The sequence below is a fragment of the Ostrinia furnacalis genome, unplaced genomic scaffold (genome assembly GCF_004193835.3).
Source record: "Ostrinia furnacalis isolate ACB-3 unplaced genomic scaffold, ASM419383v2 OfSCF3147, whole genome shotgun sequence".
In the NCBI taxonomy this organism is placed as follows: Eukaryota; Metazoa; Arthropoda; class Insecta; order Lepidoptera; family Crambidae; genus Ostrinia; species Ostrinia furnacalis.
The window spans coordinates 764-14,861 of NW_021133386.1; the positions used below are offsets into that span (position 1 = coordinate 764).

At 37.1% G+C, this 14,098-nt stretch overlaps 3 protein-coding genes and 1 non-coding gene across 5 annotated transcripts; 2 read left to right on the forward strand and 2 right to left on the reverse strand.

Annotated features, from left to right (window-relative positions):
- Window positions 1-326: 326 nt before the first annotated feature.
- On the forward strand, window positions 327-3,428 carry tsu (40S ribosomal protein S12 homolog tsunagi). Of its 2 annotated transcripts, XM_028311010.1 has the most exons (6): window positions 327-420; window positions 503-593; window positions 861-963; window positions 1,265-1,382; window positions 2,546-2,659; window positions 3,286-3,428. In XM_028311010.1, exons 2-6 carry the CDS (start codon window positions 533-535, stop codon window positions 3,388-3,390), a joined length of 501 nt encoding a protein of 166 aa, XP_028166811.1. In that variant the 5' UTR covers window positions 327-420; window positions 503-532; the 3' UTR covers window positions 3,391-3,428. The 2 variants fall into 2 exon arrangements, with proteins under 2 accessions (XP_028166811.1, XP_028166810.1); XM_028311009.1 differs by having other exon boundaries at window positions 397-593.
- Window positions 3,429-4,780: 1,352 nt separating this feature from the next.
- Window positions 4,781-4,887, reverse strand: LOC114357415 (U6 spliceosomal RNA). The gene has a single exon (XR_003656299.1). It is a non-coding gene; the product is annotated as a U6 spliceosomal RNA (small nuclear RNA).
- Window positions 4,888-7,154: 2,267 nt separating this feature from the next.
- Window positions 7,155-10,687, reverse strand: Prosbeta7 (proteasome subunit beta type-4). Its single transcript, XM_028311012.1, has 5 exons — window positions 10,426-10,687; window positions 10,104-10,316; window positions 9,545-9,680; window positions 8,557-8,702; window positions 7,155-7,334 (listed from the first exon to the last, which is right to left on the reverse strand). Exons 1-5 carry the CDS (start codon window positions 10,560-10,562, stop codon window positions 7,175-7,177), a joined length of 792 nt encoding a protein of 263 aa, XP_028166813.1. The 5' UTR covers window positions 10,563-10,687; the 3' UTR covers window positions 7,155-7,174.
- A 400-nt stretch (window positions 10,688-11,087) lies between these two features.
- On the forward strand, window positions 11,088-13,645 carry RpL23 (ribosomal protein L23). Its single transcript, XM_028311007.1, has 4 exons — window positions 11,088-11,197; window positions 11,390-11,473; window positions 11,813-11,940; window positions 13,431-13,645. Exons 1-4 carry the CDS (start codon window positions 11,185-11,187, stop codon window positions 13,626-13,628), a joined length of 423 nt encoding a protein of 140 aa, XP_028166808.1. The 5' UTR covers window positions 11,088-11,184; the 3' UTR covers window positions 13,629-13,645.
- Window positions 13,646-14,098: the final 453 nt, after the last annotated feature.

Sequence of the window (14,098 nt, forward strand, 5' to 3'; positions counted from 1 at the left end):
AAGTGAGTTTTTTAACTTAGGCTCTTTTGCATCTTTGTCCCACAAGTTATAAACACTCATTATGAATTTAAACTTTTATCCAAATTATAAATATGGTGAAAAATTAAATAAATAGGTAAACGTAGAAATTTAAAACCTGTCACATTTTTGGCATATTTTCTTGACATGATGTCGTGTCATTTTTTTTTACATTAATATTATTGGTTCTTTGATTGAGTTCCATGCCTCCTTATTCTTTTTATTATTTTATCATAAATTGTGCAGTTAAATAAATATAACATTTTAAAATATAGAATCAATTTTATTTACATCGAAGAAGTCGAACGTTTAATTTTATTTTTTGTATCTGTAATTCCGATTCTCTTTTGACATTTCGCGTCTGACACGCTTTGTTTTTTATCTGTGGCGTTCTCTGTTTGCGTGAGTGAAATGAAACTTTCGTAAATTATTACGAATTACGTGTAAATATTATAAGGTTTCCACTAAATTATATTTATTACAGTTATTTTAGATATTAGACAACCAAACCAAAATGGCAGACGTTTTAGATATCGAAAATTCAGAAGAATTTGAGGTTGACGAAGACGGTGAACGTAAGTAGCATTTTTACGATATTATCCAACTGTGAAGCATAAATTGGCCTAATTAGTGTTATATTTCGCCAGTGTAGTTAGAAAGTTCAATGTTTTCAAATAGGTAATTATTGTTATTACTTCTGTTGTTTTATTTTTTAACTTGATTATTTTTGTAGGTTATATTTGTTTCCCTACTTTCCCCGAAAATTCGGATACAGTTAGCATTTTGAATCACAATGTACTAAATTACAAGTAATAATGTAGTATTTTCACTATCGTTTACAGAGGGAATTGCGAGATTGAAGGAAAAGGCGCGAAAACGCAAAGGCCGTGGTTTTGGCAATGAAGGTGGTGGTGGCGGAGCCTCGGAAAGAGGCAGTAGGGGAAGGTAATACTTCTAGAATTAAGGACACTATTAAAATATTATTTACTTGAAAAAACAACTAGGATTCCAGGACCATAAGAATGAATGATGTTTTAGTCTAATTTGTTACATTTTGTTATTGTAAAAAGATGATAGTACATAATTGTATTAGTCAGTCTTTTTAATAGATACAACTAATAATGGTGACACTGCACAGTAAGGACTTACCATCAGTGTTGCCAACTATTGACTATAAAAACAATAGTATCAAATAAAATGCTGTAAACATTATTTTATTCACATATTTATGTTGGTTGTGTTCCAGGTATGACAGCCTAGCTCCCGAAGGCGATGGAAGTACGCCCGGTCCTCAAAGATCAGTCGAAGGCTGGATCTTATTCGTCAGCAACGTCCACGAGGAAGCTCAAGAAGAGGATATACAAGTAATAAAATAGTCATAAAACAATAATTATTAACTTTTATCAACATTAGTTGTGTGGTGTTCTGCCAAAGTAGATTCAGACCCATCGTCTCCTTATGGATGTCGTAAAAGGTGACTAATGCCCGTTTTTACCATCAATCCCTCATTTTTAAGTGACCCCTATGAAAACAAAATTCTTGTTGTGTTATTATAGGGGTCACTTAAAAATTAGGGAGAGATGGTGATAACAGGTGAAGGGGTCATACAAACATCATCATCGTCTCAGCCATAGGACGTCCACTGCTGAACATAGGCCTCCCCCAATGCTTTCCATGCTGCCCGGTTGGTAGCGATTGAAACATCAGGCATCACATAATCTGTAAAGTGTGGGCAGTGTAGGCTACATCTTTCATTTGACTAATAAATGGGAGAGGTGTGCTCCTGAAGTAGAGACAAAGTGACTTGATTGGTGATCAACTCTTGAAGTAGTTTTGCTTTCCAATAAAAACTTAGTTAACACTTTCCAGGACAGAACGTCAAGGGACGGTACCCCAAAACCTACTCAAATTGACACATACACTTACTGTCCCGGAACGTGTTAAGGTTGCAGGAGGCTGGCTAGTAGGCTCAATCACTGTAGAGATCCTTGGAATAATGGTCTTTGTCTAACAGTAGATGTCATTTAGGTGAAACTAACAAAATAACATCTAGGCTGAGAAGAAAAGCAATGTAATTACCAGGGTTCGAGGATATATTATATCAAGGGATATATATCTTGATATATATCGGATATATATCCGATATATATCAAGCCGGTTTTTATGATATATATCAACTTTTAAAATTTGTTACTGTATTTATACTTTTTGACATAAGATTTTTATTTTTTTAGTTGATTTTGCCGTATTTAAAAGAAATTTTATGTTTTTGCTTTATTTGTCTGATTTTAAGTTTTAAAAACATTAAAAACATGTTTATGTAACACTTATGCAATAGTATTCATGAATAATACAATAAAATAATAGTATGGCTTTCATACAAAATTGATATATATCAAAGTTGATATATATCGGATATATATCATAAATATCCGATATTTTGATATTTATAATAAATATCGGATATTTTCGAACCCTGGTAATTACACTCAAAATTGAATTCTAATTGGCATTTTGTCTGTTTCAGAACCAATTCTCGGAGTTTGGTGAGATAAAGAACATCCACCTGAATCTGGACAGGCGTACTGGATTCCTGAAAGGCTACGCACTAGTCGAATATGAGACCTACAAGCAAGCAGCAGTAAGTTTCATTCATGTAAAACTTTAGAAACTAATAAGTACGTGTAAATGTTAGCCAGAACCTGGCATACTTTTTATAATGAATCACACGGATGCCAACCCATGCTACGCCGCCACGTAGTGAGTACCTACGTTCTACTACCCCAATCCAAAATTTGAGACTCCTAGCACTTGTAGCAGAGTAAATACAACTGAGTAGGTCATCTTCATAGAAACGCCCGAGCGCGGATTGTATGTGAGCGCGCCGCATACGTATTGGCGCGCTCACATACAAACCGCGCTTGGTGCGTTTCTATGAAGATGACCTACTCATTTGTATTTACTCTGCTTGTAGTTTACCTTTCGCTTTTATTGATATAGATTTAAGTATTACCTAATTTATAAAAATAACCTTGGCATCCCACTTTGTTGGCTGAATGCTGAAAAAAATTCAACAGCAGGATTTGATTTATGTTAACTTATAATCAAGAATACCCTAAAATAAAGTGCTAATTCTTTATGCAATAAGAAAGGATACTCACAAAATAATATGGCTTTGCCATAAACTTTTAGTCAATAATAAGATTTATTAAATGAAATAAAACCTTGTATCTGAATGTTGCTTGATGAAATCAATTTATGTTCCAGAGTGCTCGTGAAGCTTTGAGTGGAGCAGACATCCTTGGGCAGGCAATATCCGTAGACTGGTGCTTCGTGAAAGGCCCGTCCAAAGTTCACAAGAAGAGACGATAACCACTCAGATTACCTGTGTTGCAGTTAACGAACAAACTCTAAATTGCAGTCCGATAAAATATCATTTATATGCAGAAATGCACTTATAACCAGTACGTTAGCATCAAATAATTAGTTACACCCAAAGTGGCCACAAACTTGACAACCTTATTCCAATTGTAACAAAGACGCGTTGCGAACTTCTTGGCTACTGTGGGTAGTCAGGAACTATTTTACGCTGATTACATAAGATGCTAGCTACTGCAACTTGATATGCTGTCGTCTGATTTTATCAAAACCTTTTGTTTCATGCGAAATTATTTGATTCAAACATTGTCATCCAGATTTCAGTCTTTAAAACATTTCAGAATAAATGATATAGGTGTGGTATTTCGATTTTACCCAATAGGGTCAGGGCACAGTAATTCCGTTTTTTGATGTTCAATCACCGGAAAAGAATGCTAAAATATCGCTCTTTATAACACAAGTATGTAATATACAGAAAAGTCGTACGCTTATTTTTTTTAATACAGAAACTCGCATGCATATTATGTGTAACATTAAAAATACGCTACGTCCGTATTCGAGTTAAAAATCTGAGATTTCTGTATTTTGAAGACTGCTTTCTTGGATTCCTTGATCAATTAATTTCGCAATCTTCTGGGTGTGTGGAATAAATGTCTTTTGGAACCTAAAGTTATTGAAAAATAATCACCATCAAACTACATTGTGGGTATGAATGAATCTATGCGTTCAAGTTTGCATTTGTGTTGAATTAGAATGTAAGTTTTATAGTTCTAATATAGATTTTATGAGCATGTGTGTCTTTCTACCCGCAATGAAGCTTAACTCAAAAACTAAAAGTGTCAACTTATTTTTAAAATTGTTAAACTCAACCTGTACGTATGTCATGTACTGAATGCAACACATAATTATTACTTAGGCTGTAATGAGATAATTATAAGCTATCTTTCTATACACGTGCGTTTTATTTTCACCTATCTTAATGACAAAATATTTTTGTAGAAGTTTGCTGCTTTTTACTAACTTTAGCAATTATAATTCAAAATAGGAATTAGTTCTAACAAAAAGCAAAGATAATTCATATTTGCTTTAAGTAACTGTCCTCACCCTAGGTTGTCTGGAAGAGATTGCTTCATAGCGATAAGACCGCCTAGTTGTACCTTGTGTGTTCCTTTTCTTTCTGTTCTGTTCTTTGGTGTGCAATAAAGAGTATTTATTATTATTATTATAATTCCAAATATTCAACATGCGATTTTAACGCGAATGTTTCGTACCAAATCAATTTTAACTCACCGTAGTCGAGGAAGAAACATTCAACGATATTTTTTATAACTCGGAATGCCAAAAAATGTGGAAACACGTAAAAGTCCAAATGAACCAATGTCCAAAAAATGTGGAACGCTTCACGATTTTGCGTGTCATCCTTGCGCAGGGGCCATGCTAATCTTCTCTGTATCGTTCCAATTTTATTATATGTACTGCCGAAGCAAGTACACTTGGCTGGCATGAAATTTTGTATTTATACTGAGCGGGAAAAAAAATCAAGATACCGCGATTCAGGTTTTCATACTTTCAGGACCATTTGTATGGATATGTCAAAATAACGCCATCTATTGGCCGAGTTTTGGTACCTATCTCTCTCATACATTCCAGATGCTCTCGCGTGAGAGTGAGCTAGCAAAAGACGCCATCTTGAAATACAGGGTGGGCGCATGCGTGGTGTCTACTTTTTAGAGGAGGGTGAGAAGGATCAATAATTCCAACAAAACTGTCCGCGTTGTGGCAATGCAATTTCAGAATCCAAAAACATGCTTATTATAAAAACAAAACAGTAATCATTTTGCCACTCAACATTTTTAAACATCTTTCTAATCAGCTACAAGAGCTGAGAGGAAGTTTTAAATAGTCTTTAAACAAAAAGGCATGATTCAACATGGTGTTAGTTTACCATGTTTTTAACAAACAATGCAGGACCTAACTGTGAACCTTATATTATACAGGACCTAACTGTGATCCTTGTGATAATTTTCATAATGCCTTTGGCTGAGCTGAATCCATCGATAATTTTATAAAATAGATGGCATCAGCAACAATCGTGTACCTACTTACTTACAAAATGGATTTATTCGTGGAGGTTAAGTTTTATTATCTAGGCTAAACAAGATCGAATGCCTTTCTTAATACAAGTTGTTTCTGTGTATAGCAATAGCTAGATCATTGTGTAAAATCATTTATGCAGATGTTAATTCTAAAGAATCATCACGATTTATTTATTTATTAAGGCATACACAACAGGTAACAATCAAGGTATACAACGGTAGTTACAAATAATTGCAATTATTCTCCCCCGATACTAATTACCCGCAACTTAAAATACACTGTAAAATAAAACCGTACCTACCTATAGTTTGCGTAGGCAAATCAAGAGATTTTTAGCGAGGCTAACGATACTAACTGTTTCTTTGACAAAACGGAGAATACTTTACTGACCCCTTCACTAACTGCCCCTTCTCCTGGACCTCTTGATCAAACAGACCTGGTCTCTGAAACAGAGCACCCTCCGTGTCTCTTTTATCAGACAGATCTACCCCAGTAACAGACTCTTCCCCTCCCAAGATCAGACTGACTCCTAGTTCAGACTTCCCTCCTACTACCCTGGATTGGACGGACTCCCTCTTCCCCCTCAGAGGCTTCCCTTCCCCAGGAACAGACTCTCTTTCCCAGGATCGGAATGCCACTCCCCGTCCCTTCCTTGATCAGCCTCCCCTCCTCCCTTGGATCAGAGTCCCTTCCTCCCCTGGATCAGAGTCCTCTCCTCCCCTGCTGGTTTATTTATTTATTTATTTAAAGACTTTATTGCACACACAACAATGTTCAGTAGGTACAAAAAGGCTGGCTCAGACAGACACCCCTCCCTGAGTCAGAAGCTAGTTACCCTTACATTTTCACTAATTTAAGCGCCTCCTCCTTTAAAAGACGGTTAAAATCAAATAAAACACGTTTCTATAAACAAACTCAATTTATTCACTTCATACGGATCATGTGTGCCAGCTCCCAGCGCGGCGTTATCTCGGCCAGGTCTTGCACCTGGACCCCGGCCGCCGTCACCACGCCCAGTTGGTAGCGCTGGAAGGCGCGCGCGTCGCGGTAGTACAGCACTATGGGCAAGAGAGGAGCAGGGCTGCTTCTAAGTGTCTAAGAGCGGGAGACTACGGAGACCTTCACTTAACTGAAGCGGTACAAGACTAATGGGCAGGAGAGTGGCAGGGCTTGTTTCTAAGTGTCTTAAGAGCGGGGGACCCTAGCTTCTTCTCTAAATCTGATCCCTCTCCTCCAGATCATACTGTCTTTCCTCCCCCAGGATCAAAGATCTCCCCTCCCAAAATCAGACCCTACTTCCTGGATTAAAAAGACTCCCCCCTCCTGAACCAGATTGCCCCCCTTCGACTTTAATCAGAATGCCTCCCTCTTCCTAGGAACAGACTGCCCCCCTCCCCAGGATCAGACTCTTAGATCACTCTCCTACTGTCAGGATCAAATTCCAACCCCCCTCTCTCTAGGATCAGACTTCCCTCCTATCCTGGATTGGAAGACTCCCTCTTTTGCTTGGATTAGATGCCCCTTCCCTCTTAGATCAGACTCCCATTCCCTCTAGATAAGACTGCCCGTCTACTCTGTTTCATAAGCCCCATGTCAGGTTTTTACTAAAGAAAGAGCCTCTTTCTTTTAGAAAGAGGTTAAAATCAAATAAAACACAGTTCTATAAAAAAACTCAATTTATTCACTTCATATGGATCATATGCGCCAGCTCCCAGCGCGGAGTTATCTCGGCCAGGTCTTGCACCTGGACCCCGGCCGCCGTCACCACGCCCAGTTGGTAGCGTTGGAAGGCGCGCGCGTCGCGGTAGTACAAAACTTCGAGGCACTTTTGGACTAGGGCCCTGGAAGAAAAGTAATTTTACAATTTCACAAATTTTACAAACGCCGTATCCTTGATCCTTCGCCTTAGGCGGGACCTATATCAAAATTTGATGAGGGCCCATCAAAAAAAGATTAATTAGACTTTTTAGATCATGGGGCCCTTTTCATCTGAAAGAGGTCATTGCAAAATTATAAAACTTCTTATCTGCCTAGATAGATGCCTATTCAAAGATACGGGGTCCCCAAAATACCGGGGACCGAGTGCCAAAATTTTTGCGAATAATTTTGGCACTCGGTCCCCGTATTTTGGGGGCCCCGTATCTTTGATAATAGATCGTTCCATCCACGAAGACGCGCACAAATATTTGGTCGAGCGCGGGTTGCGGGGAGTTTGATCTGAGCGTCATCATTGTAATGTGCGTGTGTACTCATAGATAATTTAGCGTGTACCGATATCACTCAAACATTAGCAGAATAACAGTCTCAACATAATCATCATCAACAGCCCTTTACAGTCCACTGCTGGATTATGAGCCTCCTCCACTATAGTGGAGGGTTTTGCCATAATCTCCACGCTTGGCAAGCAGGTTGGAGATCGCAGTTTAAAAGATTGATGTTTTTCAGAGAGCGCTGCTGCCCGTTCTGTTTGATGTGTAGTCCCTAAGTCGCCTCTTACGACACCCGTGGGAAGAGAAGGGGTTGGTGACAAATGTATTCTACTCTGCCGTCACCACACGGCTTAACCAACATAATGCCGTTCACTAAAAAGAACAGAAACAAAAATTGTCTCTTCTACAAGTTGATAGAACACAATACTACAATACAATCACTCTACTCTACACACAACTCTCTCTCACCACTCACACACATACACACACACACACACACACCCACTACAATAACAAATCCTAGTGTTCCTTTTCTTTTTCTAATTAGGTTAATTAGGCTAATTAATAGTTAATACGCTGCCCTTGTAATCCTTGCCATACATCACTACCATGTCTGTGTCAATAATATAATATAATATCGGTTCTTTAATTAATTTTAAATTGTGCCAATACCTGGGGTGGTGGGAGCCTGATGACCTGTACTACAAGTATGCAAATACCTATCACAGGCATCAGTCTCAGACAAACAACTTTGTTTTTGAATTGTAATGTGCTTAATAACTTGTGTCATTGTAATGTTTGTGATGAGAAAATAAATACTATTTATTATTATTATAATACTATTACAACTTACTTAGCACCCTGTTCGTCCAGTCCCCCTTTGTCGAGGGCATCTCGTATAAGCGGAGTGGCCATGTACGCTCCCAAGCCGGTTGCGATGGCAGCATCCTCGTATGCTGTGCCTAGCTTGTCCACCGCACCTAGGAAAGGCTCTCCGTCCTATTGAATAGTTAATAAACTTGTTAATAATAATAAATTAGAATCTGGAAGGTACGACAGCACATCAGCCTATGCATTATTGCTGCAAATTCATCCCTATAATTACAGAAATGATTTTTATGGGAGGTATTAGCACATTAGACATTGTTAGCACTTGACTAGATTCACTGGTACTAGAAGGGTTTACTTGACGTACTGTCATCTTTATTATTTTATGCATACTCATCTACTTTTGGCTACAGTGCATCATATTTTGACAGTCAACAGCACATCAGACCACGTTTTCTTATAACAGAACACCTATATTTACAACTGCAAAAGATGCTATAATGTTATAAATAGGTGATCAGGTTTCTTTCGCCACTTCTTCTCAATACAAGCCCATAAATTAATATAAATTATGTTGCCCTGAAGTGGTGGTAAAGCAATCTACAGGGTGTTTGGCGGAAGGTTAGACAAACTCCTAGCTCGTAACTAGCTATCCAATCATTATCTGGATCTGAAATTGATTTTATTAGACTAAAGACATATTCAATATTGATTATAAATCAAAAAAGCAGATGAAAACATGCGAGAAAAAAAAATTAAGCAGATTTCAGGACAAATTTGGGAAATAATTTATTAAAAACAAAAATATCAATTAAAAAAAAAGTAGCTCACTTAGGGTGAAATGGGCGAACTTGCATTCTTAAATTGACCTTACTTACTTATACACCCACGAAGTTTGTCTAACCTTCCGCCACACACCCTGTATATTTGGGACATGTACAAGTGACCTGAAAAGAGCCTAAGTACTAAATAAATGATTTTATTTGATTTGTTACTTATTACAAAATAACAACCTGAATTCCAGCGACGACATAGTTGCTCCAGAGAGGGTCCATCTTGCTGCGTTTGTTGTACAGCACTCGTGTGAGCCAGCAGTGCAGTGAACGTGGCTTAAGTTGCAGTCCGTCACCGATGCACTTCTCATCAATACTGAAAACAGTTGAACAAAGTTTTATTTAGTCAATTTAGATATCAAGGGATTGAATAGGGAAGGGTTGGTCTCAAACGTCCCCAATTCTATTACATCTATTGGACATCTTTTCCCACTGGGAAGTCCCTATGAATCGAGATACAATAGAAATCAATTGGTACGTGGTCACATGCACCCCTTGGCGATTGATGGGGATCTTTACCATGAAAAATTTAGATATTAATTTAGATTCCAAATTAAAGACTTATAGCCCTCTGGGAACAACTCAATTTCTTTGATATGCAAAATCGTTGAGTAAATGAAGATTTGGAGAAAAAATAACTAAGTTCACACTTACAAAATGAGTTTGTTGTTACTATTACTCTTACAGAACCTTATTAGTTAGAATTGATTACTACAGACATTTACAATCTAAAACTTACATTTTCTGATCAATAATGTCCTTCAAGTACTGGAAATCAGCATAATCCCCACCAGAACCAAGAAGTATGAGATCATTGACTTTCATCACACGGGGACAGTCGCGGAACCTGGCCAAGCTGCCGTATGAGCCCAGGGTGTCGGCCGCGATCACCACACCTTTGTCGAACTTCACTCCGATGACTGTGGTGGTAGTTGTAATGGGTGCAGCTGAACTGTTACAAAAAAGTTTTCAAGGTTATAAAACTTATGATTACTATAAAATCAGTGACCTAGAAACCTGACCATGCATTTTAGGACATAATACAGGGTATAGCTACTTACTGTGCTCTGAAATCTGAAGCTGAGTGGCTCCCAGGACCGAATGTGGAGGAGTTTCCAGGGAAATTGTAAAACGCTCCCGGAGATGGACCATTATGCCAAAGAGGCGCCGGATTCAACGTGTCACCCATAAACGCCATGTTTTTATTACTAAATTCACTAAACAATCTTTTCGTTTTTGAGACAAAGTAAAATTTGCTGGACGATGACAAGCGGCTACGAAAATGACAAACAAAATTTATAAATGACGTTCCAATGTACGGTTTTATCAGTGTGATACGACTTTTAAAAAATATTTCATTTAAAACACACATAAAAATATGTTTAAAGTAAATGATTTACCAATACAAACGTCAAATTATTACTTTGAATTTATTGAAAATTACATTTTGGATATTTTTTAGGATATTTATTAATAAAATCTTTAACCTGTCGAAGCATTTAATGCGTAGAATGGAGTAAGCAATGCTTTCGTTCAAAAATCAATTGTTGTAAACTTTTATTAGTCTTACTTGAAATAATAATTTCACATTAAATAAATGTAATTTACAATATTAACAATTCATTTTACGATTATTGTGCGAGTATTGCGTTAAAATTGGCTGATGATATGGAGTAAAATTCAAAGAAAAAATATTTTTTGAATCATGGCTAACTTCAGGTATGTATGTTACCGTCAAATTTCTGAACGAAAAGTCAAACTCGTAATACGCAGCTAAATTCACGCTCTTTCAATTTCCTTTCAAAAATTGACACAACAAAATGTCTAAGAGAGGTGTGTGAAAATATAAAATATCCATTTCAATCTTATTTTGCAGTGTATAAATTTATTTAGAATCATGTGAGCAACTAACTGGCACCCTATTTGTCACGTTAATATGTATATTTCGGAAGTTTCATCCCTAACCTTTGACTAGTGTTATGGTGTTTGAGTTCAATGGATGAAGTGTGGTTTTTCTGTTTTAAGGACGTGGTGGTTCCGCGGGAGCGAAGTTCCGCATCTCGCTGGGTCTCCCAGTGGGTGCCGTCATCAACTGCGCAGACAACACAGGTACGAAACGAGTTTGTTTGTAAAACATAACCTATGATGCACACTTGACTGAGTAACTGGTGATGATGCTTTAAAATACAACACTTTAAGTGTTTTGAATCATGATGATTTCTTCCTTGGCTGTGTCTGAAGTTATTCAGTGTCCAGAAAGTGCTATAAACAAAACCATCAGTCACATTGTTGCAACTGATGAAGTTCATATCTATCTGTAAATGTACAAAAACACCGTTTATACATCGTAACTCCCAATAACTCCAAAGGAAGCCACTCAAAAACAAGCAATCTGTGAATATAACACAAGTTTATAGTCAAGTTTTAATTTTTTTCCCACCGTTTCAGGGGCCAAAAACCTGTATGTCATTGCCGTGCAGGGCATCAAGGGTCGCCTGAACAGACTGCCGGCCGCCGGTTCCGGAGACATGATCGTCGCCACAGTTAAGAAGGGCAAACCTGAACTCAGAAAAAAGGTAATTTCACTTGTGTTTTGTTTCAGAAGTTAAAAAATACCACATTGATGAACAGAACTAGTAAATGTGTAATAATGATGAAAACAATTGCCAGATAATGATTGAAAGGCCTAATCCCAGCCTTATGATGATAGTAAATGGTATTTAGAACTGCTTCTCAAAAAAATAAAATTACCTATCACACAGTCTATAATGAAATTACTATGAATGGATCACGGGGTCTAACATTACAGTAGAACGCCGATTATCCGAACGCCGATTATCCGAATCGCCAATTATCCGAATCGGTCCTAACCGTAATATAAAAATTAAAACAAAGTAATCTTTGATTTGTTTTGTTGTAAACTCAGACATATTTCAACTGAGCGTTATTGTAGCAGTTCTACAATAATGCTCAGTAGAAATAGATCTGTTTGTTAAACTTATTAAAGTTTATTCTATGTGTGACAGTTCGTTTTTCTCTATTACAAGTCTATGTCCGATTATCCGAATTTTCGATTATCCGAATCGACCCCGGTCCCAATTAATTCGGATAATCGGCGTTCTACTGTAAATGCATTTTCAACAGATTTCTAAAAAGGAGTTTTTGTAAATACAAATAAAAAAATAATGAATATTACTTTATTATTCCATAACCACAGTAATATGTACTAGTATTTTATTGAAAGCGTTGCCTTTTGTATTGTTTTTAGTGCAAGATTTCTGTCATAAGGCCTGCAATGATGATACACCAAAGGTTTCGCTATATTTTACATCTGTACCGTGAAACGGACTGATGATACACCTTGGCTGACTGAGCAGAGCCTAAATGACAGTAACATCTACAATTACTGTGTGTGCTGCAACCGTCAGCACTCGGGCAACAGTATAAGTGGCTGAAATGGCTTGTTTGTAAGCTAGAAGTTTAATAAAATGAATCATGTAGATATTGTTATGAGTGATTGTGTGGAATTGCTCATCTTCTACTTCTAAGAACTTACACTAGTGTCTAGTTTTTGAAAAAGTATTTAAAATACATGAAATAATTAAAAACGGACCTTACTGACTGGTTTCCCAGTTTTTTTAGTACATTTCCAGCTTGGATGAACCTGGTTTTTTTAAATGATAAAGTTGATTACATATTTCAAAGGTCCATACCATTATAAAAATGTAATTAAGTTTCTACCATCAAAAAATAAATGCGGGACTATTTAAAATTTAAAGCTTAGCCTGCCATGCAACAATAATAACCATAAAATCAATATTGTTATGTATAATAACTTAATAAGTGAGAGTAACCAATGTCACACAATATTACAAAAACCATTTATCATGTCTGATACCAGGTTTCAACCCACACAGTACTATAGCAAATCCTAAATTATTAACAGCATTTTTTTAAAGCATTTTTCTATACAAGTAGCTGTCATCTAATCAAATATTGGACAAAAGCCACCCTTACCAATATCCACATCTGTAAATATAACTAATTCTCCAACGTCTCTTTTCAGGTAATGCCAGCAGTGGTGATAAGGCAGCGGAAGCCTTTCAGAAGGCGGGATGGTGTCTTCATATACTTCGAAGACAATGCGGGTGTGATAGTAAACAACAAGGGAGAGATGAAGGGATCAGCTATCACCGGTCCCGTAGCGAAGGAGTGCGCGGATCTGTGGCCCCGTATCGCTTCCAACGCCAGCTCGATAGCTTAATAAAGTTACAATAATAATTATGATTTTTATTTACGTTACCTATCGTCATTGAAGTTGTAACAGTGCGTAAGTTATTTTTGATGCCATTTGATAAAGAAATACCGTGTGCTTTTTTCCGATCAATCTGTAAAATGCACATTTTCGACTTGCACACTGTTAAAACTTCAGTGAAAATTTGAAGCACGAATGAGGTATTTGTGCTTCAAATTTTCTTCAGCAGCTCTTTATTTTCATCCTACTAATATTAGTGCGAAAGTTTGGATGTCTGGATGTTTGTTACTCTTTCATTCGAAAAACTACTGAACGGAGTTTGATGAAACTACAGTATTATTGTTTATGACCCAGAATAACATCTAAGCTATTAATTTATGACGATCTGTGACAAATTAATTTCACGTGGGCTAAAGTTAGTAAAAAATAATTGGTAGGTACTTCAATCAAAATGTCGAGTTTCGGAGTTCGGAGCACAT

Coding starts and splice junctions, on each gene's coding strand:
- RpL23 (XM_028311007.1), top strand. Junction 11,474..11,812: donor CAACTGCGCAGACAACACAG/GTACGAAACGAG, acceptor CCACCGTTTCAG/GGGCCAAAAACCTGTATGTC. Junction 11,941..13,430: donor AACCTGAACTCAGAAAAAAG/GTAATTTCACTT, acceptor GTCTCTTTTCAG/GTAATGCCAGCAGTGGTGAT.
- tsu (XM_028311010.1), top strand. CDS start 533: ATGGCAGACGTTTTAGATATCGAAAATTCAGAAGAATTTGAGGTTGAC. Junction 594..860: donor GGTTGACGAAGACGGTGAAC/GTAAGTAGCATT, acceptor TATCGTTTACAG/AGGGAATTGCGAGATTGAAG. Junction 1,383..2,545: donor CTCAAGAAGAGGATATACAA/GTAATAAAATAG, acceptor TGTCTGTTTCAG/AACCAATTCTCGGAGTTTGG.
- Prosbeta7 (XM_028311012.1), bottom strand. CDS start 10,562: ATGGCGTTTATGGGTGACACGTTGAATCCGGCGCCTCTTTGGCATAAT. Junction 10,317..10,425: donor GCTTCAGATTTCAGAGCACA/GTAAGTAGCTAT, acceptor TTTTTGTAACAG/TTCAGCTGCACCCATTACAA. Junction 8,703..9,544: donor ATGTCGTCGCTGGAATTCAG/GTTGTTATTTTG, acceptor ACTATTCAATAG/GACGGAGAGCCTTTCCTAGG.